The 25,662-nt window shown below is 46.8% G+C and overlaps 1 protein-coding gene across 6 annotated transcripts in view; it reads left to right on the top strand.

Annotated features, from left to right (window-relative positions):
- Nucleotides 1–25,662, top strand: part of kaznb (kazrin, periplakin interacting protein b) — a 172,048-nt gene that overhangs the window by 44,191 nt on the left and 102,195 nt on the right. For 4 of the 6 annotated variants that reach the window (XM_041892793.2, XM_041892792.2, XM_041892800.2 and 1 more), the window contains exon 3: nucleotides 19,685–19,907. In XM_041892793.2, the coding sequence (XP_041748727.1) occupies nucleotides 19,685–19,907 (223 nt within the window). The other 2 variants (XM_041892796.2, XM_041892797.2) reach the window with 2 other exon arrangements.

Below are 25,662 nucleotides of genomic sequence, written 5' to 3'. Positions count from 1 at the left end.
CTCTGCTGCCAATGACTGGAACGAATTGCAAAAATCTCTGAAGCTGGAGACTCTTATCTCCCTCAATAACTTTAAGCATCAGTTGTCAGAGCACCTTACCGATCATTGCACCTGTACACAGCCCATCTGAAATTAGCCCACCCAACTACCTCATCCCTATATTGTTATTTATTTTGCTCTTTTGCACCCCAGTATCTCTATTTGCACATAATCTCTTGCACATCTAGCATTCCAGTGTTAATACTATTGTAATTATTCTGCACTATAGCCTATTTATTGCCTTACCTCCATAACTTGCTACATTTGCACACACTGTATATATATTTTCTGTTGTATTTTTGACTTTATGTTTTTTTTTACCCCATATGTAACTCTGTGTTGTTTTTATTGCACTGCTTTGCTTTATCTTGGCCAGGTCGCAGTTGTAAATGAGAACCTGTTCTCAACTGGTTTACCTGGTTAAATAAAGGTGAAATAAATAAATAAAATAAATTACAACAGGCACTGACAGTGCAGCTATGAGATAACTAACTCTATGCAGGACCTGGGAGAGACAAAAGTCCAACAAAACGGAATCGTCCCCAAATGTCGATGTTTGAATAATTGAATGTCACCTCGTTCAAAGCGGAGCATAAATAATGTAATGGGCTCTGTCTTTGTAAGCTCTCGATTCAAGTGAGCTTTTCAAAATCATTAGCCCCAACCCCCGCTATGACAGCATCAGCACTGCAGAAATGGCCATAATGTGACTAGGACCGGCTCACGGATTACTGAACGCATAAACCAAGGCCCCAATATCATGCCTACCCAAGTACCCAACAGTGCACATTCTTGCTGGATATTGTGTCCAATCTGGCAACACACTGCCTATCTTCATTGTTGTTGTATAGGGGAGTATGGCCATGAGCTAAAGCATTGTATTGTTTCTCACTCCATCTTCAAGATGTATGTAAAATGCTTGTTTCAATCACAATGCTTTCCATTGCCTTTTCTAAATAGTTATTTCCTGAACATAATGATCTCCTTTCTACATCAGAAGGGACTCTTTGTGTATAATATGTGAGCAAATTTCTATAAAAAGAATCCATCTGGCTATAGGGAGAAGTAATAAAACAATCGGCTCTTATCCTCTGGTTTGCCTTGGATCGTTTGATAATTCATCTTTACAGTTTGTCTTACCCCTGAATCGTCTCATTCCTTTTCTGTTCTTGTTTTGCTAGATGTTCGCCGGGACTTGACACAGTGATGGATTTGGCTCATCCTTTAGTCACATCACACACTTACATGGGGGATATAGAGTCCCCTCGCCATTCTCCCCGAGATATTTGTCTGAGACGCTGCGATGTCATTGATTAAAGAGAATGTAATTCAGCAAAAGGCCATCGCCTTCTCCTCAGCCCAATCGTATGTAAGCCGGAGTGAATGATTGCTAGCCCGCAGTCAGTTTTTCTGCAGCTCAACAATATAAAACTGTACGGGTGATGGATGAGCAGGAGCCTTCTGCCATGAATGGACTGCTGATTATCTGTGTGAGAAGTTTGTAGCAGTTCAATGTTAAGTGAAGCATCCTGTAGCAGTCAAGTTGACTAATTGTCTACCTGTTGCCCTGACCCACTATCTTTACCTGCACCCATTTCCCCCCCATGAGGCCCGTCCTGTCACCTGAGCCCCTCCATGAGGCCCTCTTCTTCCCTGTCAGTAGGAGACACACAGTAGAGTAGCTATAGTATAGGCTGCCCCTGTTTGACTGACAGCTGCCTGTTGCCATGGCGACGAGCCCTGCATCCTCTACAGGAGCTTCCCTTATTTTGGAATGGTAGGCAGGCTTACACATCAGTCTGGGCAGCACAGTGTCTCTCTGCTATGTTCTCCTCTCCTCAGGGTACTGTATGAGCACAGTGGGACCTTTCTGAACTGTGCTGCCCAATGCTCTGTTTGATCAGTCATGATCACCGTGATGACATCCTCATATCCATATTGCTTGACTCTACCCACAGAACCTCTCAAAATAGGAGGTGAGAAAAGTCAAGAGGCTATTCTCATCTTACCTACACAGGAGCAGTGTCTGCCTGCCAGCCTGTCTGCCAGCCTGCCCAAAGTGCATTCATTGAGGGTAGCTTAGCAGCAGGCAAGAATTTGAAATCAGTCTCTCTCTCTCTCTCTCTCTCTCTCTCTCTCTCTCTCTCTCTCTCTCTCTCTCTCTCTCTCTCTCTCTCTCTATCCCCCCCACTCTCTCCACCTGTGTTAGCCGTCAATCTTGGGGTAAGTCTGAACCTGAGTTCAGCTTGCTGACAGCAGGGCTACAGCTGCTTCTCTCAGCCTAATTGGTTCTGTGGCAGAGCCAGACTGGGCTGTTCTGGTGCCCTGCGGAACCTTAAAGAGCCAACCCACCCTCACCTCGCCGCCCTCCAGCCTGCTCTGACATCATCACCCGCTGTCACCAGCCCGGCACAACCCTGCTCCTGCTCTCACTTCATCACCCATCATGTTGTGGGTCATTAGATTGCTAACACTAATTAGTGCTTCTTGTGGTTGAGGAGCGTGAGCGCCAGGCATAGGGCTGCTGAAGGAGGATAACTGTCACCAAAGGTATTCATTTTTTTCGTTAAATACTGTATCATAATGATGACATCTGTTTTACTCCATCTAGTTGGGGTTGATAAAGAGCTAAAGAACAGAATTAATCACGAGAAAATTATGTGAAATAAACAATATTGTCTTTGGAACTTGAATCAAAGATTTCTTTATCAAGTATTTGGTTTGACTGCAAATAAAAACAAAACAAAAAAACAATCTGATTCGTTTTAGTGTTAATTTCTAAAAGTCCACTAAAAGGCAGAATTATTTTGGGAGAGGGGATTTTAATCGTTTCTCTTTGAATGCTGTCACATAATTGATTGCCTCATTAGTCATTTGCACAGATGCATTATTTATGTCCTGCTTGCTGTGCTGTGGCTGGGTGACTAATCAAATGCCTTTCTGTGGGTGTGACGACTGAGTTGATGTAGCGTAACGTTACATTGCATTGCTTTGGTGGAGGTGTCAGTGGGGTTTCCATAGGTTGCTGTTCTGATCTGATGATGGTGGAAAGAGAACTCACTGCTCAACCACTTAGTACTGCTCAGAAGGTCAAAATACTGTACCGTAAACAATACCCAAGCTCAGGAGCAGTACTTCTCACTGCTGCAATACTGAGTCAATGCAGACTAAATACAAAGCCGGACTGGGACTGGTTAGAGACCCCAAAAAGAGCAGTGCTGCCGCCCATACACCGCTCACTGTCAGTTTGTGTTTCATGGTCACTCTGTCCAAAGAGGAGAGCTTTCCTTGTGTATTAGCTAAAGGCTTTGAGACATTTTACAGAATAATAGATAGCCCACCATAGGCAGGCTGTTAGATGGGAGACCAGGAAGTGATTACAGTATTGATCGGACAGTGGGTTGGCGTTGAGGGCGGGTTGTTCTGCAGACCTTGCACATCCTTAATCTCCCCTCTCTCCCCCTACTCTGACGTTCAGGGTCAAGGTCTGTCTGTTTGGCAAAGAATGGAGTGTATAGTGGAAGCAAAAACAGAGTGCCTAGAAATTCCATACAGGATGAACAAAAAGCAGCCAGAGCAGGAGGCAGCAGTGGTATGATTAGAAGTGAATTGTGATGCTATTAATCCTAGCCATCACCTCCAGCCCCTTAAGGTCAGTTCACAGGAGTCTGATTATGAGCAATACACATCAAAAACATTCTAGTTAATTACAACATTTTAGGGAGAATTTAGTGTATGTGATGAGTTGTGCCGATTTACAACCACAGTGAATTATGTTAAGGCTGCTACAAAACATAGTTTTATTAGGCAGATATGTAAGGCACCAATTTGATGCACAATTACATAGTCTTTGGCACTGTCACCATTTTGATTAATTATTAACCAATCAAGAGTTAAAGGAGGGATATGAGCCAAAGGCTTGTGAGAAGATGAATTGGGAGGCTGGGATATTGATTCAGTAGGGTTTGGATTCCAGCCCTCAGTCCTTTCTGCAGCTCCTACAGCCGAGGTGTGTATGTGTGTGTCTCTGGGTCTGAGAGGGGGATCAGGCCCTTATATTGCACTAATAAACTCATCGACAGACACACAAAGAACGACCTAGGCGAGTGTTGATTTGCTGCCCCATCTTGAATATCGATCCATAACTCCTAGCTAGCATCTCATCATTACTTGTATTCTACTACTTAGAGCCTTGCAGGCCACGGATGGTGATTATGAGAGTTGTCAGCCTTCATTTCAAGTGTGAACCCTTTACTGCCAAGGTTCAAAAAATGAAATGACATTGTTTTGTCAGAGGAGAACGAAGATCTTATCTCATCTCAGCAAACGAGAATGTATTTTATCTCATTTGAATGGCCGTCATTACTTTCTCTGCCACCTGATTCATCGTGTGACGGTGTGAGAATGTCCTGATCCAAGGTTTTTTCATTTGATAGACTGGTGTGGTCTTCAAAGAGATGAGGTTGTTCATTTTCTAGCTGTGCGGTTTGAGCTGATATGCCCTTTCAAACTTATGCAGACATTTTTAAACCACTATGATACGTTCGTTTTTTTAACATCGGTTTTGGATCCATCCGGCTGTGGAGAATCTTCTGAAATGAAATATCTGTCATATCTAAGGGTCCTAGGCCTGAATGATGATAGAATAGCTCTGCAGTTGGATACTTCACATGCTGTATCACGTTGAGGATATTTCTGTCTTTCAATGGCATGATACGCAGATGTAAGTGATTCTTTGCATTGTCCCCAAGTCCCTTGAAATACAGTAAGATAGACTTGCACACTGATTGTAGAATATTATCTCTGATCATACGTCCAAAAACCCATGTACATTGAGGGCACATTGCTCGGTAGATCAAGCCTTTGCTTTACATGTAGGCATTTTGTGATGGTGAAAGAATAAATTCCATCAGATGAAATGGCACCAGTCAGATGATGGGGTTTCATCGTCTAAAGCCCTCACCAAAGCTGCCTGTTGAAGCAGTTTAAACTGGAGCATCACTTGTGTGCACGTTGCCATAGAAACGGAGTGTGCTGTCACAAAGGTGATCCGGATCACTACACTCACTCTTTCTGCAGACCAAAGGTGCTCGCCTCAATTTCAGAGAGAGTGTTGATGATATAAAAGGTATCTTCCTCCTCGCCCATCTGCTCTTGACTGACAGGGAGAGTGTTTGTGCTGTTCGGGGCCCTTGTTGTGGTCTTGTTTGTGTCTGGTTGAAGGGAATACATTAACTCGTCTCGCAATGGAAACTCTGAGAGAGCTCTGAGGGGAGGCATGGAGATGGCTACAGAATGTCCTCTGGTGACCGTCTCAGAGAGAGAGAGAAGCTGAGGCTGCCAGCACCAGAGTTCAGCATAGACCATAATGGCTTCTGGCATAGTTTGCCATTGTTTTGATTCATTCAGAGAGGAGAGATGTATGAACAATACCATTACATCTGTTAGTCTGTGAGATTTCTTCTCCTGCTGTTGGTAGTGTTGCTTCTTGAGGCCTTGCGCCTAAATAATGCGTGGAAAGACATCAGCTGCTGTGCACAGTCGATCAAGAGGAGGGAAGTTTGATGTGAGATGAAGAGACTGACGTCCTTTTAGTTTTCCCTTCTTTCCTGTCTCACCTCCTCCATCCTCCTCTACACTCTTAGAAAAAAAGGTGCTATCTAGAACCTAAAAGGGTCCCCATAGGAGAACCCTTTGAAGAACCCTTTTTGGTTCCAGGTAGAACCCTTTTGGGCTCCGTGTAGAACCCTTTCCACAGAGGGTTCTACCTGGAACCAAAAAGGGTTCTACATGGAACCAAACGGGGACAGCCGAATAACTCTTTTTTCTAAGTGTATGTGATCTCAATCTGAGGAGCATGTTCACCTTCTGAATCCCTCTCTGCCTGCATTCACTCCTCATTGAAAGTGGAATAATTCTGTAGGAATGGGGCGAGAGTAGAATTAGAGTTGGGATTCGTGTTATCAAAGCTGTATGGAGTTCCCCCTTGACCTCACTCTAAGATTTAAATGCTTCCTGCCATCCTGTACTTGTAGGGAGGTGCAGGGAGCGAAATAACTTCACCCTCCTATCTGATTCCCTGCCAGAAGCAATCGGTTTGAGGAGGCAGGGGGGCAGGCAGGCCAGGCGGAGATGGTGTTTAGCCCAGGGCCCCTCATTCTGAAGGCACATATTTAAGGGGGAAATGATGCTGTCCTGGCAGGATTGCTTTGGACTGGACTGATAACAGGGCAGCTTTAATAACAGGTTTATACAAACAAGAGTGTTTACTCTACCTGGGCCGGCCACCAGCTCAGTTCACTGATAAACAAACTGTGTGCCACTCTGTGGGAGTAGTATGGTTCCTCTATCTTTGATAGGAAGAGGAATAGGTGCAGCTCTTGTCCTTGAGATTATTATGGTCAAAAGCAGCATTGATGTTAACTAGGGCCAACGTACGTTCTCACCGCCCTAGAGTCGATGTCAACGCCTGCACCGACATCTAATTAGCATAATGTAAAAAACGCCATCTAAATCCATCTGTTTTAACTAGATACTTCTGTTTGCATGGGCTGTGTCTCAATCCACCACATCCGCCAATGTCGGCCTTCCACATCTGTGGTGGAAGGTGGCAGAGCTACAGAAGTGTTTGTCAGACCAGGGGACATCTTCTCACGAAAACGTCAGAACGGTTTGAAACTATCTCACGAACATGAACGTGTTCTCCGTTTTGCTCTATGACGCCCACAAGCTTCACGGGACTCATCTGAAGGTAACCTGGCACCGACCGGTAAAATATTTATGAAAATGAATCGAATTTCTGGGGACCAGGGTTACACATAACCTTTTTGTTTGTTTGTGTGTTTTTAGTTTTTTTTTCCTGATGCTTTCTTATATCTCAGATGCATCTCAGACACCTCAAACCATACTTCCTTTTGATTTATTTTTTGATGATCTGTTTTGCCATGTATGAATGTGTTATTCAATGTGTTTCTATGGGCTAATAGCAGTAAGGCCAAATTCAATGTTTCATCAAATATTTTTTAAATATGTGTTTTTATACCTACAGGGTTTCTAAAAATCTAAATCAAATAGCTAAATGATCCATGGTATGACCATCTTGAAACAATTGTATATGTTAGCTTAGTAACCCCCCCTCCCCCAATTACTGCTGGTTTATGAGTGTCAGATCCTCACCGGCTGTAATCTGGTGTAACAGAGAGGCTATCTATCTGTCTGTAATCCTGTGGAGGGCTCAGCAGGCCTCCCTCCATATAGGTGATAGGGTCATCTTCATACTGTACAGAAGTGGTAACAGTACCCAGTACCCACCTAACAGCACTCACAGCAGGTGGTATGATAGGATTACCTGTACTTCCTAGCATAGCCCTCACACCATGGTTATTATATTATACCTGGATGTCATACAGGGTGTCATGTGGACTTTACAATAGGAACCTGGGCTTGCTGCAGCGCCACCAGCTGGCCACAATACAGCACTCCATGAGATTAACTGTACTAGCGATTGCAGCAAGCCAGGAGTTTGATGGCAGATCTCGATATTGAATCAAATATACTATGGATGGAGGTTTATTCTTAGGAATGGTTGAAGGTTCTGGGCAAAATCCATAATCCAGACCTAGTTTTCATTATATTGCTGTTAAATCCTGTTTCCATTCTACCAGGATGAGGTCGATTTCCACTATATCAAGTTTTAGTCAACTGTATTATTAGGATGAAAAATACTATTTGGTATTTTCATCTTAAATGATACCTTCCTTAATGTCCTCTGTCCTCTTCAACGACCAGTTGTCCTACCACAGATGTCCCTGCCACTGTAATGACTACTATAATGACTAGTGTAATCACATGGACAAGGTTATCAAAGATGTATTCCATCTATTTATGAGGACTGCTATGTGTTTTAATCCTGACAGTTCCCAGGGTATCCTGGCCTCTTGTGTGTGCCAGCTAGCTGTGAGTCCCATGCAGTGATATTGGACAGGACACACGAGAACCCTAGTGATGAAGTAAGACCGGCTGAATTGCCTCAAGATCCACTTTTCAGCAAAGTGGTTAAGGCAGACAGGTTGCCCACTTTAGACATGGCTCATTTGAATTTGTTCCAGCGTGTTCCACCAAGTGTCTGGTCAAATTCACTCAATTTTTACCAGAAAGGTGAGATTTTAACCTTTCTTGGAGTATGCAGAATTACTAGTTATTGTTTATGGTCCTCTCATGTTAAATACTTACTTTCGGGGATTACGTAGATTACATTTTAGATTACATGTAGTTACATTTATTAAAGATTAACTGCTCCAGTCAACATTTTCCATTGAATGCCCTTCTCCCAGAGAGTAGGCCTACATGAACATCAGAAATTCTTAAGAAAACAACAAAATCTTAATCCGACACGAATTTTAAAGGTGAAGGTTATGATGAATCACTAATGTTGGATCTGTCTGTGTTCCAAAGAATGCTTCCTTGGCTATTCATCTGTAGAGTACAATAATTAGAACCAGACGCAAGATTCCATGTTCTGTTGTGTTGTGGTTGTATGAAGCAGTCATTACAGTCCTCATGTTCTCCCTTTAGGCTATCTCAATATTCTCAAGATAGAGTGAAGAGAGTGAGGGACACAGTATAGAACCATACAAATCCCATAGTCCTCTATAACCTCCAAACGGGTGATTACTGTAATAACTTCACTCTGAATAGTTCAAACCTGATTGATCATCAACTGCTCATTTCATTCTCTCTGTAGGTGACCTACCTGTCCAAATCAACCTCATGCTGCACATGGATTCAAATCAATGCATGTCAACAGGGCCTGCAGAGTTTAAACTTAAAAGCCAAGAATAACAGATCCAGGATTTTAAAAATGTCGAAACTAATTAATCAACACAGACACTCTCTGTCTCTCTCTCTTTCTCGCCTTCTGTCACATACACACATGCACACACTCAGACACACACACATGCACACATACACAAACGCGCGCATGCTCGCACAAATCTAATTTGATTTGTCGCATGCGCCAAATACAACTGGTGTCGACTTTACTGTGAAATCCTTGCTTATGAGCCCTTCCCAACGATGCAGAGTTTAAAAATAATAATACGTATGAAATATTAACACAAGAAGAATAAAATAAAATACACTAGAATGGAGCTACTGTATATACGGGGAGTACCAGTACCAGATCAATGTGCAGAGGTACGAGACATACGCATGCACACACACACTCAGATACGAGGCACGCATGCACACACACACTCAGATACGAGGCACGCATGCACACACACACTCAGATACGAGGCACGCATGCACACACACACTCAGATACGAGGCACGCATGCACACACACACTCAGATACGAGGCACGCATGCACACACACACACTCAGATACGAGGCACGCATGCACACACACACTCAGATACGAGGCACGCATGCACACACACACTCAGATACGAGGCACGCATGCACACACACACTCAGATACGAGGCACGCATGCACACACACACTCAGATACGAGGCACGCATGCACACACACACACTCAGATACGAGGCACGCATGCACACACACACTCAGATACGAGGCACGCATGCACACACACACTCAGATACGAGGCACGCATGCACACACACACTCAGATACGAGGCACGCATGCACACACACATTCAGACACATACACACACGCATGCACACAAACCGATTCGCAACACACGGATGTGTTCTGTAACTCAAATAATTATTTCAAATACGGTCCCAAAACATTACTGTGTAAAAGAGGTTAGCCAGATGTAAAATTGGAAAACAATGGGAAGCATAGCACAATGTCCTGTATTACTTTTCACGCTTCTTAGTATTACTCATGCTATAATTCCTAGTTTGGATTCAGACAAACTCATTTTGAATGCAGATTAATTCAATTCTCAGCCTCTACAGAAGCCAGCTTATTAACCACATTTAAATCACACATATTTACAGTTAGAATACGTCGGAGCCATTAAATAAAAGACATGTTGCAAAGGGAGCACACCAGCGTAGTTATTTAACCTAAACACACTGTAACTGTCTCCCTGCAGTTGTAATAACATAAATTGTGCATATCCTATAACTTAAACATCACTCCACACACCTCATCCAACCATTCCTTCGATTACATTTAAACACCACTCAGCCATATTGCCCCAACTCATTAAAATAATAAAAGTCCTCCTGTCAGGTTGCCAGTTCTACTGTAGTGTTGTGGCTGGTGGTTAATTGCCTATGCATTTTAAATGATTGGAGGTAGCAGCAGTGTGCTGTGTCTCTCTGATTTGACTGTGTTTGCATTCCTGTGTCAACTGGCTCCTCTGCTCTCCTCTCCTCTCCTCTCCTCTCCTCTCCTCTCCTCTCCTCTCCTCTCCTCTCCTCTCCTCTCCTCTCCTCTCCTCTCCTCTCCTCTCCTCTCCTCTCCTCTCCTCTCCTCTCCTCTCCTCTCCTCTCCTCTCCTCTCCTCTCCTCTCCTCTCCTCTCCTCTCCTCTCCTCTCCTCTCCTCTCTGCAGGGTTGTGCAGGGCTGCATGGCAGGCTAAGCCTGAATGGATTTCTGCTTGTTGGGTCATCAGTGTTCCTGAGTCCCCACTGCACGCCTGAATGTCTTTCAATTTAGTCCCTCTGATAACTCTTGCTCCTTCCAAGAGATAAATGTTTAAATATAATAAATGACTTCAACTATTTTAGCATCCAACTGTCTCTCCCGCTCTCGCTCCTTCTTTCCCAATCTAGCCATCTCTCACAGTTTATATGCTTTGGAAGGTTGATTTATTCTGTCCAATTTATATTTGGAAGATACAGTAGGTAGTCAATATGCACTAGCCACAATATTTCCGTAATCCCAGCACTATTAGTTCTGTTATCTTACAAAGAGCAGAACATCATTTTGACCCCGTTCCCATGTTTTTTATATTTGTAGCATTCCATAGCCTGATAAGCATTGCCGTATTTAGTTATTAGTGAGACACTCGGGTTCCCGAGTGGCGCAGCGGTCTAAGGCACTGCATCTCAGTGCTTGAGGCGTCACTACAGACCCCCTGGTTCGATTCCAGGCTGTATCACAACCGGCCGTGATTGGGAGTCCCATAGGGCGGCGCACAATTGGCCCAGCATCGTCCGGGTTCGGTCAGTGTAGGCCGTCATTGTAAATAAGTATTTGTTCTTAACTGACTTGCCTAGTTAAATAAAGGTTAAATAAAAAATATTTGGAGGAGAGTTATTTCTGATAGGAATGTGCTTTTCTTGATAAGAGGGATTGAAGATGTCACTTGGGATGATGGAACAAGTGGAAAGAGTGGACAGCAGCGAGAGAGTAGATGACAGTTACAGAGTGAAAGAGAGAGGAGAGCGGACACAGACGTGATGATGGAAGATTGTTGCCGTTTCCCCGCTATGCCTCGCTGTAGCTGCGCCACCATGTTTAGGACATGGGCCAATCCCAGCGAGATGAGCTCCCTAATCAGCAGAACGGTTACCACAGATGTGTCCTCACCGTGGGGGATGGACGGGAATAGGAGTTCAATACCAATACAGTATCAGTTCTTATGGATCCATCGTACACACCCTGTCATCTCAGCCTGTCGGTTCTACCCCAGGCTGTCAATCATCTCTTTGAGTGGGATGCCCTCAGAATCTCTCCCAAGGAGAGCTCTGATTGATCTGCCTTTTTTCTCACTCTCCTCTGATTGGTAGAGTGACAGAGCTGGTGAAAATCCCTCTTATCTTCTAATGAATAATACAACAGGACGTTCACTCTCATCACAGAGCACTTTGGATTGATGAAGAGTTGTTTGGTAGTTGTATACCAACCTCACTACACACTTTTGGAGTCCTGCACTGTCATCAGTATTGGAATGCACTTTTAGGCAGAGCGAATTATGACCCATGACTGCCTTTAGATTAATACGATGATTTGAAAAACAATCTTCTCATAGTACTAACCCCAGTAGCCTCTTCTTCTTCATCCATCTCCTGTGTAGCTCAGCGCAGCTCCATGGCTGTCCTCCTCCTCCTCTGTAGGTATGCCTCAGTCCGCTCTCAGCAGCCTGCCATGATTAGCCAATAAATAACTAACTGCATGTCATAAATCAAGCGGCGAGGCTCTGTCGCTGTGATTTCCACAGCATTCCCCCTTGGCTGATCACTTGAGTGTACAGAGAGAGGAGAGTGGGAATGAATGAGGCCCTCGGTATGGAGCAGAGCTGGGACGATGAGCCTTATTAAAACCATCGTCTGGAATATCCACAGCATTATCAACTGATACCTTTACATATTGTAGCTCGCCTGTTGAGCTCAGGGAACAATCCTCTCATGGTGAAAAATGGATAGAAATCAGTTTGTTTTAGGGTCGAGACTTGCGATAAGTATTGTTATTAATTACGACACTGATTCCACGTCTGCCTTTATACAAATGACACCTTCCATTGTGCTGATGATAATCCAGTCAGTTATCTCTATCTCCCCTGTGTGTAGATAGGCTCAGCCCTTTATCGCATAGCAGCCCTGTAATCGAGAGAGGGGAACAGCGGAGGAGGGGAATTACATTTGACATCAGAGAGTTCGTGGAGTGGGAGCTTTGTATGACACATACCTTTTGTGTCAACAATACTTAGCCTCTCAGTGTGTGTGACATTGTCCTGTAGCCTACTCCATATCTGGCTCTGCTCCACTTAAATCTGGCCTGTCAACAGGGCTCTTGCTAATTAAGGAACAGCTACATTGAGATAGAAGTTGCCCTGCCCTTACCACAGATCTAGGATTAGCCCCCAATACTAACCTTTACCTTAAGGGGCATGAGAACATATCTGACCCTGTATCAGTGGTTAGGACCAACCTCTACCTACTCCCCAGAGAGAGAGAACACATGTATATATACATAATTGTTACAACACTGTATATATACATAATATGACATTTGAAATGTCTTTATTCTTTTGAAACTTCTGAGTGTAATGTTTACTGTTAATATTTCTTGTTTATTTCACTTTTGTTTACTATCTACTTCACTTGCTTTGGCAATGTTAACATACGTTTCCCATGCCAATAAAGCCCTTAAATTGAATTGAATTGAATTGAGAACACCCAGCAGGGAGCAGAAGAGAGACAGAGGGAGGAAAAGGGGGGGTGGGAGGAAAATATTCACTGGGGCCATTTGAGTCTCTCTAATCAAGTCTACAATTCTCTGTTCTATTCTCCATTCAACAGTCCCCTGAGCCTCAGGTACACACTAACCCCCACCACTCCTCGACCCCCCCTAACTGCCTCGCAGGCTGGGTTTTATCTTAATCCTCATCATGGCCCTTGGCATTACGCTCCGCAACCCCTGTCTGCCGTTATCTTCGAGTGGAGAGACCATGTCACTGTGTTGGGTGTTACTTCTCTGCTATCAAAGATGGAGGAAGGATGGATGTGGGAGAGGAGAGCGAGGCTTGTGAGAGAGTGGAGTGGAGTAGCTAGGGAGTACTGGAGCGACAGACAGACAGACGTACATAGGAAGGCACTGAGTTTGACAGCAGATAAAATGTCCTCCCTCCAAGCCTTATCTCAGTCAACATAGGGCCCACTTCTGGGATGGGACTTTATCTCTGTCAGAGTTCAAGCCACATAGCCAGCAGGGACCCAGGCTATATTTGATGCATAAAAAAACCTGGTGATAGCGTTTGGCTTGGAGTGTGAACCAGGTTGTATCTCCTCCTGTGGAATATGTAATAGGGTTTAGCTCTGATAAAAGATACTAGCACTGCTGCCAGAGGATGATTGGAATGTAGTTAGGTGTGCTCGCAGCAGGGCTGAATAAAGAAGTGATTTATTCCCTTCTATCAAAACACAGCTCGGTTGTTGAATATTCTGTTTCCTAGGCTTAGTTCCATTGACTGTGTGGAAGGTTCAGAGAGAGAAAGTGAGGCAGCCAAATGGCAGATGAAGAATGAGAGCTCAGTTTCCGCTCTGTGCCGTCGACTGTGTTCTCCATCAATGCCACTCTGTCCCAGTGTGGCACACTGCCATTGCTCGGGCCGGGTGGGGGAGGGCAAAGGCCTCTCTCCCCCCACTGTCACTCAAGCATTTACATAAATGTCCCTTTTCCCCAACTGTGACATTTGCATAAATCCTGTGTGAAAACTTTGACTCTGAGTGTTGACGCTAAATGGATGTTGTTTAGCTCAGAGAGGGCTGGATTGGGAGAGACGAGCTGTGGGAAAGAAGAAATAGCCTCCCTTGACATTCTCATTTACTGTAGTTACACACTGGAGTTGAATCACATTTCCCACACAGAAATACATGACATACCTCATTCTCATATTGCATCAGTCAATTCCATGGTTCTGCACCCACGTTAACGCACATAGAATACTTCTTTTTCAACTACGTTTATTTTAACTGCAATGTGAAAGCATCCCCCTCTTCGTTCAATCAGCTCCTCGTCCTTCAAAACAACCACTCTTCATTTCTTCCTGATCTGCCTGTTCGTGTCTACGGTGGCCAATCTGTCAGTTCTCATTCAGCGAGCTGCTCCAACCTCAGACAGGATGTGACATGGCTCTCCCTGGAGTGGCTGCCTGCATGTCCTGCCGTAACCGGGTGTTGCTATGACACCGCAGTCACTATGAGAAGATGTGGCGAGAGTTTTGACCTAACACACGGCTGAGCTCTAACAGTCAAGTGTTCCTCCTCCTCCTTCTTCTCACTCTGACTGACTGATCCTTCAGTCTCATACAAAGGCTGATTATGGAACCATCTCACAGACTTACAGAGACCCATCCTACTCTATTTCACAGACTTACAGGGACCCATCCTACTTTATCTCACAGACTTACAGGGACCCATCCTACTCTATTTCACAGACTTACAGGGACCCATCCTACTTTATCTCACAGACTTACAGAGACCCATCCTACTTTATCTCACAGACTTACAGAGACCATCCTACTTTATCTCAGAGACTTACAGAGTGTGCTGAGGATAAGTCGATATTCAATTAACCCAGGCAGACAATCATGGTGACTGTTTATCGATAGCTCTTTTTAATTGCACACCTCTGGCACACTTAATTACACTTCCCATTGCTAGCATCAAACTAGTGAACAAACAAACAACCACAACATTGGGGGAAGTTAGGAAGGTAGCGAGAGAGAGAGGAGGATAACTTTCCCTGGTTAAAGGGGAGTCTGTCTGTTGGATTCACTCCTAATGCCAAAATGCATGTCTGACATTTCTTTACATTAGAGACAGAGAAGGACTTTGTGTTAGTGAGATACCGTGATTATGCCCTGTTATTGATGTCTAGCTGGGACACAGGTTGACCCTTGACCTCTGGAATCATTCAAAAGCCCAGTGTATGGAAGCCCCGCCCCCACCCAGGGTCAGAACAGACAGACAGTGGTTTCACACTGCCCCACCATGGCTCCCCAGCTGTCACTGTGTTTACACCTTGTGAATGCGAAGCAGACATGTTCAAATGTCAGGCTCAAGAGACCAAACATGGGCTGATGAGACAGTTCAGTTATGCAGAGACTGTTCTCCATGCTCTGATGGTGATGGTCACACTCATTCATCATGGATGTGTAGCTTTGACCAATTTGAACAGAGATTGTAATATGGTTATGATGAACTGAGATGTTAATCTGTGTACCGTGTCAGTCAGATATAGCCATGCTGTATTAACTTTACTATACCTACGTCATATATGTAATGTACTGTATGTCAAAGTATTGTGCTAGTGAAAGAACTATAATGAAAACGTGTTGTAAGTGCTCTCGGCAATGTCCTGCTGGTTTTTTATAGATGTCCATCATTCTGCAGTCTACCTTAGAGGTAGCCTGAGGTAACAGACTACACTGGTCCTCTCTGACTCTCTGCCCCTGTCACGCCCTGACTCAGGGGACTCTTAAATGTTGAGTCAGGGTGTGTATATTCTTTGTGGTGTTTTCTATGTTTTGATCTATTATGTGTAGATCTATGTTGGCCGGGTGTGGTTCCCAATCAGAGGCAGCTGTAGCTCGTTGTCTCTGATTGGGGATCATACTTAGGCAGCCTATTGGCACTAGATGGGCATCCAGCCAGGACGGGGTGTGCCGGCTCAACGCTCCTGGTCTCCAGTACGCCTCCTCGGTCCCGCATATCCTGCGCCAGTTCTACGAACTATATCGCCAGTGCGCGTGCACAGCCCAGTGCATCCTGTGCCAGCACCCCGCACGTGTAGTGCGAAAGTGGGCAGCCAGCCAGGACGGGTTGTGCCAGCTCTCCGCTCTAGACCTCCAGTCCGCCTCCACAGTCCGGCCCGGCCTGTGCCTGCTCCTCGCACCAAGCCAGTGGTGCGCGTCGCCAGCCTGGCCTGTTCCTGCTCCTCGCACCAAGCCAGTGGTGCGCGTCGCCAGTCCGGCCCGGCCTGTTCCTGCTCCTCGCACCAAGCCAGTGGTGCGCGTCGCCAGTCCGGCCCGGCCCGTTCCTGTCCCTCGCACCAAGCTAGTGGTGCGTGTTCCTAGTTCGGTCCGGCCCGTGCCTGCTCCTCGCACCAGACCAGTGGTGCGTTTGTCCAGTCCGGCACGGCCCGTGCCCGTCCCACCGGTGCCTGGTCCGGCACCGGTCAGCTGCTCCACTCCGGAGCCAGAGCAGTCCGCTCCACCGGTGCCTGATCCAGTGCCGGTCAGCTGTTCCACTCCGGAGCCAGAGCAGTCCGCTCCACCGGTGCCTGATCCAGTGCCGGTCAGCTGTTCCACTCCGGAGCCAGAGCAGTCCGCTCCACCGGTGCCTGATCCAGCTCCGGTCAGCTGCGCCACTCCTGAGCCAGAGCAGTCCGCTCCACCGGGGTCCAGTCCAGCTCCGGTCAGCGGCTCCACTCCGGAGCCTGAGCAGTCCGCTCCACCGGTGCCTGATCCAGCTTCGGTCAGCGGCTCCACTCCGGAGCCAGAGCAGTCCACTCCACCGGTGCCCAGTCCAGTTCCGGTCAGCGGCTCCTGTCCAGACCATGACGTCAGCCCCTCTCCAGGTTCGGGGTCTCCCACACCAGGGTCCAGACAGGGCCTGGCGTATCTTGGGAGGAAGGAGAGGGGAAGCAGCGCGCCGAGGTCCAGACCAGACCAGGGGCGCAACAGGGAGGCGGAGAGTGAGAGGTCGTCACGCCCCGAGCCGGATCCGCCTCCGAGGCGGAATGCCCACCCGGCCCCTACCCTGTTATGTTTATGTTGTGCGGTCGGAGTCCGCACCTTTGGGGGGGGGGTACTGTCACGCCCTGACTCTGGGGACTCTTATATGTTGAGTCAGGGTGTGTATATTCTTTGTGGTGTTTTCTATGTTTTGATCTATTATGTGTAGATCTATGTTGGCCGGTGTGGTTCCCAATCAGAGGCAGCTGTCGCTCGTTGTCTCTGATTGGGGACCATACTTAGGCAGCCTATTGGCACTAGTGGGTTGTGGGATCTTGTTCCATGTAAGGTATGTTGTGTGTGCTACCTTGGACTTCACGTTTAGTTTAGTTTGTTGTTTTGTCAAGTGTTTATTGGTTTAATAAACATGTACGTATATCACGCTGCGCCTTGGTCTGACGCGTCATTAGACGAACGTGACAGCCCCCATCTCTTATACTCACCTCTCTCCATCTCTTGTTTGTCTGTCCGTCTGTCTCTCTCTATCTCTTTCTCTCTCCCTCCCTCTCTTTCCCTCTCTCTCTCTGTCTCTCTCTTGTTTCTTGTTCTTTCTCTTTCTCTCGCTCTTTCTAATTTTCACTTTCTTTCTTTCTCTCTCTCGCTCTCTCTCTCTATCTATCTAATTCTCTTACAGGGATAGTAAATGTCTCCCAGCCTGAGCCCAAACTAACTGGTAGACTACTACAGTATCTGAGAGGCACAGAGAAATTATGTGCGAAAGCAACAGCAGCTGCACCACATTACTTTACGGGCTTCATTTCAAACTAGGGTGTGGTGGAACTGCAGTAACCTCCCAGTGAAACTGTGATCTTCTACCAGAACTGTCTGTTATACCGACTCCCTGGTCTCGCCCTGGCCCTGCCTTTGTCTGCCTCTGCATTGTGTGAATGCCAATGAGCACACTGACTGTTATCACCCAACCTAGAAAGTGGCACAGAGTGACGTGTTTTTACGTTTATCTCCCTGACTTTGTTCACAGACACAGGGAATATACATGTTTAACACTGCTCATAGAATCAATCCAGATATATGGTTTGATCAGGGTGTTACAGAGGTGTGCTGAATTGTAGCTTTGCTGAGAAGTGTTGATGATTTCTCTCGCTATAAAAAGGCAGTACATATCCAAATCTCTGTGGTTCACAAAACCGTCCATCCCTCCAAATAGGAATTGATCTGGGAGTGTTTGTTTGTTGGGCTTAAAGATAATTCTCAAACGGGTAATCCTTTGATCAAAGACATAAGCCCACAATGCTCTTTAGCTGGGGCTCAATTGGAATTCTCCCAGCCTATCCTTCTTTGTGTTGACCCTTATAAGTGAGCTGTGCCTCTCTTTCTCTGTCTGTCCTCTGCTAAGTTTGCTCTCAGGGTTAACATGTTTTCCTCTTAGCCGGGCTTGAGCCAGCCCCCTTTTCTTTCCTCCGATGTGGGGGTGAGCTTTCCAGGGACAAAGGGATGAATATATAATGAATAGAAAGAGAGGGGGTGGGAGTGACAGAATGACAGCGGGGGTGTGTGTGTGTGAGAGAGAGAGAGAGAGAGAGAGAGAGAGAGAGAGAGAGAGAGAGAGAGAGAGAGAGAGAGAGAGAGAGAGAGAGAGAGAGAGAGAGAGAGAGAGAGAGAGAGAGAGAGAGAGAGAGAGAGAGAGAGAGAGAGAGAGAGAGAGAGAGAGAGAGAGAGAGAGAGAGAGAGAGAGAGAGAGAGAGAGAGAGAGAGAGAGAGAGAGAGAGAGAGAGAGAGAGAGAGAGAGAGAGAGAGAGAGAGAGAGAGAGACGCGAGAGAGGAGTGAATAGATATAGAGCACTTGACAAGTGTTTGTCACAGGGAGCAACATTACAGCCAAGCCCAGAGAGGTGGGGAGTGGGAGAAACAAGCTTTTCATCTCCCCATAAAAGAGTGGATTACTAACTCATTACAGGCTGTCTGTAGGATGTGGGATACATGAGGTATTCTGTAGTTTGAGAGTTTGAGGAGCGGCGCTCGGCTCAGTCTAACCTCCTCTAACTCCCCCATCTCCCCTGGTGCTGCAGCACATGGTACGTTCCGTTTAAAAGGGTGCATGTCATCTCTCTATGCGCTGGGTCCTCTCACAGAGCAGCTGCTCACAGCACATTCTCCTCGGCAGGAACACTCACTTTCCCTAAACCGCCTGCTGTGTTTGATCTTTCTCTGTCTCTCTTTCTCTCTCTATCGCACTCACTTTCATTCTTTGGCAAAACACACATAGTCACACACAAACCGACTACTGGTCAGGGACAGGATGAAGCTGACTGTATGCAGTAACAGGTAGACACAGTATCTCTCTTCTGGCTGAACGGAGGGGAGAGAAGAGGAACTGGCTGCTGGCATTTTTATGTGTGAAGTAATCTGTGAGGGAAGAGGAGGAGGAGAAGAAGGAGAAGAAGAGGGGGAGAGGGTCTCAGTCTCTTCATCCCCTAATGCTCCACTTGACACCATGCTACTCTGTGTGGGTTTGGTCCTCAGGGGAAAATCCTTAAAATGATGGAAGACAACAAGCAGCTGGCTCAGAGGATCGATGGGGCCATCCAGTCTGCCAGTCAGGAGGTGACCAACCTGCGCTCAGAACTGTCGGCCACCAGCCGTAGACTGGCAGAGCTGGGGGCCAGCAGCCCCCCCTCGCCCCTGGAGAACAACCACCAGCATCACCAGCACAACCACCATGATCATGACAGCCTCCGCTACCGGGGTGAGTTACACTCACTGAGTGTGTGTGTGTGAGTGTGTGTGTGCCTGTGTGTGTGCGAGTACGTATACCTCTACGTGTGACTGTTTTGAAAACGAGTGTGGGAAGTATTTGGGGAATGCGCAAATGGACGACGGGATGACTCATCTCATTCCACTGTTCCTCCGCTAACTTATTCCTTCGACTGGATAACTCACAGCAGCCTGATAGGGTTAGGGGAGCGGGAGAATGGAACCAGGGCAAGGAGGGGCTACTCCTGGTCTGCTTTCCCAGGCAGCGGTGGAGTCTCTGTGAGTTTCTCTGGGGCTACGCTCCCCCTGGCTCTGGCTCCGTCCCTGGCTCTCTCTCTGTCTGTGTTAGCTGGGAGAGAAGACAGTTGCTACCAGACGCTCCGGCATGAGTCTGGCGCCACAGCACACTGTCATGAAGGGGAGAGATGTGAGAGCAGTGAGCACATGGTTGATCAGGATGATCTGGACAGTCATACTCATGTCGCTTCATTCACGTCATAGCAGGCACTAGGCAGTGTCTCTTCAAGTTTGCTCATAGATGTAGTGTGGTAGAGTTTCAGAGCGTGTGTGTTCGCTGAGCTGTGTGTGTTCGCTGAGCTGTGTGTGATGGGATTTATGACAGTAGGATGTAGTGGTTTGTGAGTCTGCTATTGACCTATCTTATGTATAGTGCCACTGAGAGCTGGCAATTGTGGATGTCAGCTATGTCAATGTCAGTTTGTAAGTAGGGATGTCTCGGTTGGTGTAGGCTGTGTGTTTGTCAGGTGACATCAGAGAGGAAGGGACTGACACCCCTTCCTTGTAGCCTCAGGCTGTTGTTGTTCTGTTTCTGACTGAGTTTAGATGCCAGGGAGGGGAACAGGGGGTATTGAGCTGGTGGCTCTGTGATGCCTCTAAGGTGGCTCTGTCTTTCTGATGGTTCTCTCTGTGTGTTGGGCAGAGGGTGTTGAGCAGAGCAGCAGGTGATATCAGCTGGAGATGGTTGGCCCGCAGGGTTTAAAGCACAGCACAGAGTCGACTGGTCAGTGTGAAACATCCACCAGCTCCCCCAAGCTTGCTCTTCTCGCTTGGTGCTATGTGGACAGACTCTCTGTTTGAACAGGTGCCATTAGCATGTTAGCATTCCCACACTAAGTGGATGCTATCTGAGGGCCACTACAGTACACTGGGACTGTGGGAGACAGTCTGTGGTTGGGTTCAAAGTGTGACTCCCTGGCCTCCCTCCCTGGCCTCCCTCCCTCCTTTTCAGTCATGCAGTGTTAACAGGGAGCCTCAGTTCCGCATTCTCACATTCCTCTGCATCAGGGCAGTGGTGTCATGCTTCCTGTTCCCTGGCAGGGCGGGCGACAGGGCAGCTAGTCATGTGACTGGAGTTATGTGAGGCTGAGTAGGCAAAACAGAAACAGATACACACGTACCTCTCACCCCACTGCATCTTGGGAAGGAACTCAGTTACATACTCTCACCCTGGAAAGAAAGTGGCCCACAAAGCTGACCACTTATACTGTCTTTGTTTAAGGACATCTTACAAGATGAGGCTTAAGATTGTTCATGTGTGAGATTTAGATTTCTCTGATTTCTCCTCTTAGTCAAATGTATCCTCTTAGTCAGAGAGTTATCTGATCAATCAGCTTCAGCACTCAGTGGATTAAGAGATTAAGAGTTCGTGAGGTGTTTCCTTCTCCATGTCAGGATATTTGTTAGTCTGTTTGTTAGTCCTGCCCTGAGCCGGATCAAGGCTAGCGGACAGACAAGACTTGTTAGTATGCACGGGCTGACTTCTGTAAATATATTCTACTGTGCAGAAATGCCAGGAATTTTTACTGGGTTTCACCTCTGTGGGACCTCAATAACATCAATGACAGATGTCCAATAAGGCTATAAAACTATAGCGCAATCTGCTTCCTTGCCCTTGGAATCTGCCCTTCTAAAACAAACCACTGGCTGACATTGACACAAAATTAAATCACCATTCACCAGCCATGATGGCCCAAACTCTCCCTAACTTTGAACCCCCTCAGAAGTAGCTTCAAAGTGGCAGCCCACTGGGCACACACTAGTTGAATCAACGTCATTTCAATGAAATTACATTGAACCAACGTGGAATAGACATTGAATAGACATCGGTGCCCAGAGGGAGCAAAGCCAGTGTGTTTGTGATCTGACTCGTAGTGAATTTGCATGCATAAATAAGCCAATGTGAGAATTGCACTGTTTTGTGCTTGTGTGTAGCACAGTATTCCACCCCTTATAATACAGTAGTATTTATCTATCTACAGTAGGAGGCTGCATCCACTGTGCTGCTGAATATAACAAATGACCTGCCTCGTCTTATTCCAGGCGCTGACACTAATGTATTCATCATGGGGGTGATGACACCTCCGCATTATTGGCTACTATACTTAATCCATCACTTGGATGTCTGCGATCTGTTTAGCGTTCCTAAACGATGCTGATGTTCCAGTGCCAATCAATTACATTACTGTCGCCCCTAATACGTGTCTGACTGGGGGGGAAAAGATGGTGTGAAATATCCGCCTCACACCCAGCACGTCTGAGCCAGAGGAGCGGAAGAGTAGGACCAGAATGAAAACATTTTTGTCCTCTAAAATCAATGCACTGTAAGCCTATTCAAGTATATGTAGTTGTGGCTGTCTGATCATCAGGATCCTGCAGACACTGGGTGAACGTGCACTCATCACAGACTCATGGGAATCTGCCAATGCGACTCCATAAAGCTCCTAAAATGCATCCGTAAAGAAGGCAGCCTTCAGTTAGTCAGAGAGACAATTCTGTTCCAACAGGGGGAGAATACAGGGATGTAGCTCAGTTGGTAGAGCATGGCGTTTGCAACGCCAGGGTTGTGGGTTCGTTTCCCACGGGGGGCCATTATGAAAAAATTTAAAAGCAATAATGTATGCACTCACTACCTGTAAGTCGCTCTGGATAAGAGCGTCTGCTAAATGACTAAAATGTTTTTAAAAAAGTAAATCTCACTTACAACAGGCTGGATTGTGCTGAATACGAGGGGAAATAGCTGTAATATGGGCTATATGTTTACCAGATGATGTTACATCTGCCACAGGGGGTGAGTGTCAGTCATGGTCAAGGTTGGAGTGAGGGATTGGGGATTTAACTTTGTGTTTGAAACATTGTTCGGGTTTTAATCTGATCTGAGAGAGTTCTTGGTGGGCCTGGGAAATGGTCCGAATTTTAGTGTTAGTGTTAAATTGTGGGATTAGTGATGTGGTTGGAATGAAGGACAAGCTATATTCTCTGCACCCTACTGAAGCATGGAGAGGATTGTGGACTTTTACCGGCTAAAAGACCCCTTCGATAGTCCGTTGGAAAGGGAATAACCTCCTACCCTTCTTAATACAAAGTCATTGATACTCAACTTCTCTCTGCAGATGAGGGAAGTCAAACCATGTTAGTTTATGATGCCTACAGAGCCCTGTATGGAAGATTAGTTCTCCCCATCTGGCCTGAGTTTGGTAGAGGCCTCAGCTCTCTCATTACCTCATGTTGATCTGGAGCAGCTCTGGGCTGGAGAAGTAGAACTAGAGGCTGGGAACAGAGCTGCAGAACTGCAGGGGAAAGCCCCACCTCCTCACCCCCTTTCTCCCCCTTCTCTCCTGGGACCACCCGCCTTCCTGTTCACTCTCCACAGAGAAAGTAGGCCCTGTGCTGAGCCAGAACCTCCCCCTCCACCCTCTCCTCCCCCTCCCCCACCCTCCTAACTCCCTGCCTGGCCTCCCCCAGCCACGCCCTGTCTGTGGCCAATGCAGCGTGAGAGGAACTGTGTCCAAACAATAGCCTGAGGCAAGGCTGGCCTCTAGCTCTCTTTGTCTCTCTTTCTTTCTCTCTGTCGCCGTCTCCCTCTCTTTCTCTCTCTCTCTCTCTCTCTCTCTCTCTCGCTCTCTCTCTCTCTCTCTCTCTCTCTCTCTCTCTCTCTCTCTCTCTCTCTCTCTACCCCCTCTCTCTCTCTCTCTCTCTTCCCCCTCTCTCTCCAGAGGAAAGGCTAATCATCCCTTCAGCTCACAGAGAGCTCCAGGGGCTCCAGCTCCACTACTAGCCCATCCCCGAGGCTCTGAGGCAGTGAGGCATCACCTCACTTGGGAAGAATAGGAGCTGGAGCCCTATGATGTTGGCAATGGCCTTGTACGATGAGAGAGAGACAGCCCCAGATCGAAGAGCAGACAGCCCCAGATCGAAGAGCTAGAATCTAATACGTTTTCATTCAGTGCACTTTCTTTTGGAGAAATACTGTAAAACCTTACTCAGAGTTTGATGAATTGAAGAATCGAAGAAATTAGATTTTGCTGCAATACTTTAATTGAACTTCGGATTTCATGTATAGAATATAGGTCTGCAAAATCAATTGCACACATGCAGTTTAGTGTGTCACTTGAATAGTCTAGTATGATTTGTGTTTACATTGTCAGCCATTGTTCTACAGTGCCTGGTAGTGGCTTGTAATACATAATGACTCTATTGTTGTCTGCCTGTTTCCTCTGTTAATAAGGCCTGGTAATGAGTCCATTGAGACAGAGCCAGGCACGTTGCAGACAGACAGGCCTGTATCTGTGTGAACAGTAGTACCATGCAGACTGATAGAGTGATGAGGAACAGAGATGTTCCATCCTGATTACAAGATGTTTAAGTGTTTTTGAGGAGGAAGCCGGCTGGGTGCAGGTTCTTGTTTAAGTTAATGTAGGGAAAGTCAAGAAATGTGAGATGGAGATGTTTACATATTGGTTTAGTCACCATCATTCAGTTGAAGGTCGGGGTTGAAAAGGTATTGGGGTTAGTGAAGCGGTGTAAAGAGGGGGTTGTGGATTCCATTGGGGTCAAAAGTTCCTGATGAAAAGTGACTTCAGCTTGTTTTGGAAGATGGAAGACCAGGAGGGTCAGAAATGTGTCCCTCTTTCTACCTGGTGAGGGGACACACCTCCCCTCTGGGGCCCTGCCTGCCCTGGCTGGTGAGGGGCCACACTTCTCCCTCTGGGGCCCTGGCTGGTTAGGGGCCATACTTCTCCCTCTGGGGCCCTGGCTGGTGAGGGGCCATACTTCTCCCTCTGGGGCCCTGGCTGGTGAGGGGACACACCTCCCCTCTGGGGCCCTGCCTGCCCTGGCTGGTGAGGGGCCACACTTCTCCCTCTGGGGCCCTGGCTGGTGAGGGGCCACACTTCTCCCTCTGGGGCCCTGGCTGGTGAGGGGACACACCTCCCCTCTGGGGCCCTGCCTGCCCTGGCTGGTGAGGGGCCACACTTCTCCCTCTGGGGCCCTGGCTGGTGAGGGGCCACACTTCTCCCTCTGGGGCCCTGCCTGGCGCTGCAGCTGGTGGCGGTAGCTCTTCTCTTCAGCCGGGCAGCAGATGGCCTCGGTGGCAATGCCAGGCAGCCAATGACATCAACTGCTACTTAATGGAGCCGACTGAGGCTGAGGCGGGCAGCAGAGCAGAACCAAGAGTGAGGAGACACACTGAGCCAAGCTGATACTTTCACATATTGGAGCTGGAAGTCAGAGAACGTCAGTTCAAGGAGAAACTAAGAGTGTTTTTGAACCATCAAATTAACTATTTGATACTGTAGATTCCTTCCCATTATAATTCCCTGCCATTGTGATGATATTCTTAATATGGTTAAAGCAGCGCTTTACATAGATAGCTAGATGCCCCTATCTCTAGTAAATTCATTACATTCATGAAAGACAACGTTTTAATGGTTTTCCACCCTTCTCTAATT

This window comes from Coregonus clupeaformis, chromosome 12 (genome assembly GCF_020615455.1).
Source record: "Coregonus clupeaformis isolate EN_2021a chromosome 12, ASM2061545v1, whole genome shotgun sequence".
Taxonomy (NCBI): domain Eukaryota; kingdom Metazoa; phylum Chordata; class Actinopteri; order Salmoniformes; family Salmonidae; genus Coregonus; species Coregonus clupeaformis.
This window is presented reverse-complemented; position numbering and strand designations above follow the sequence as displayed.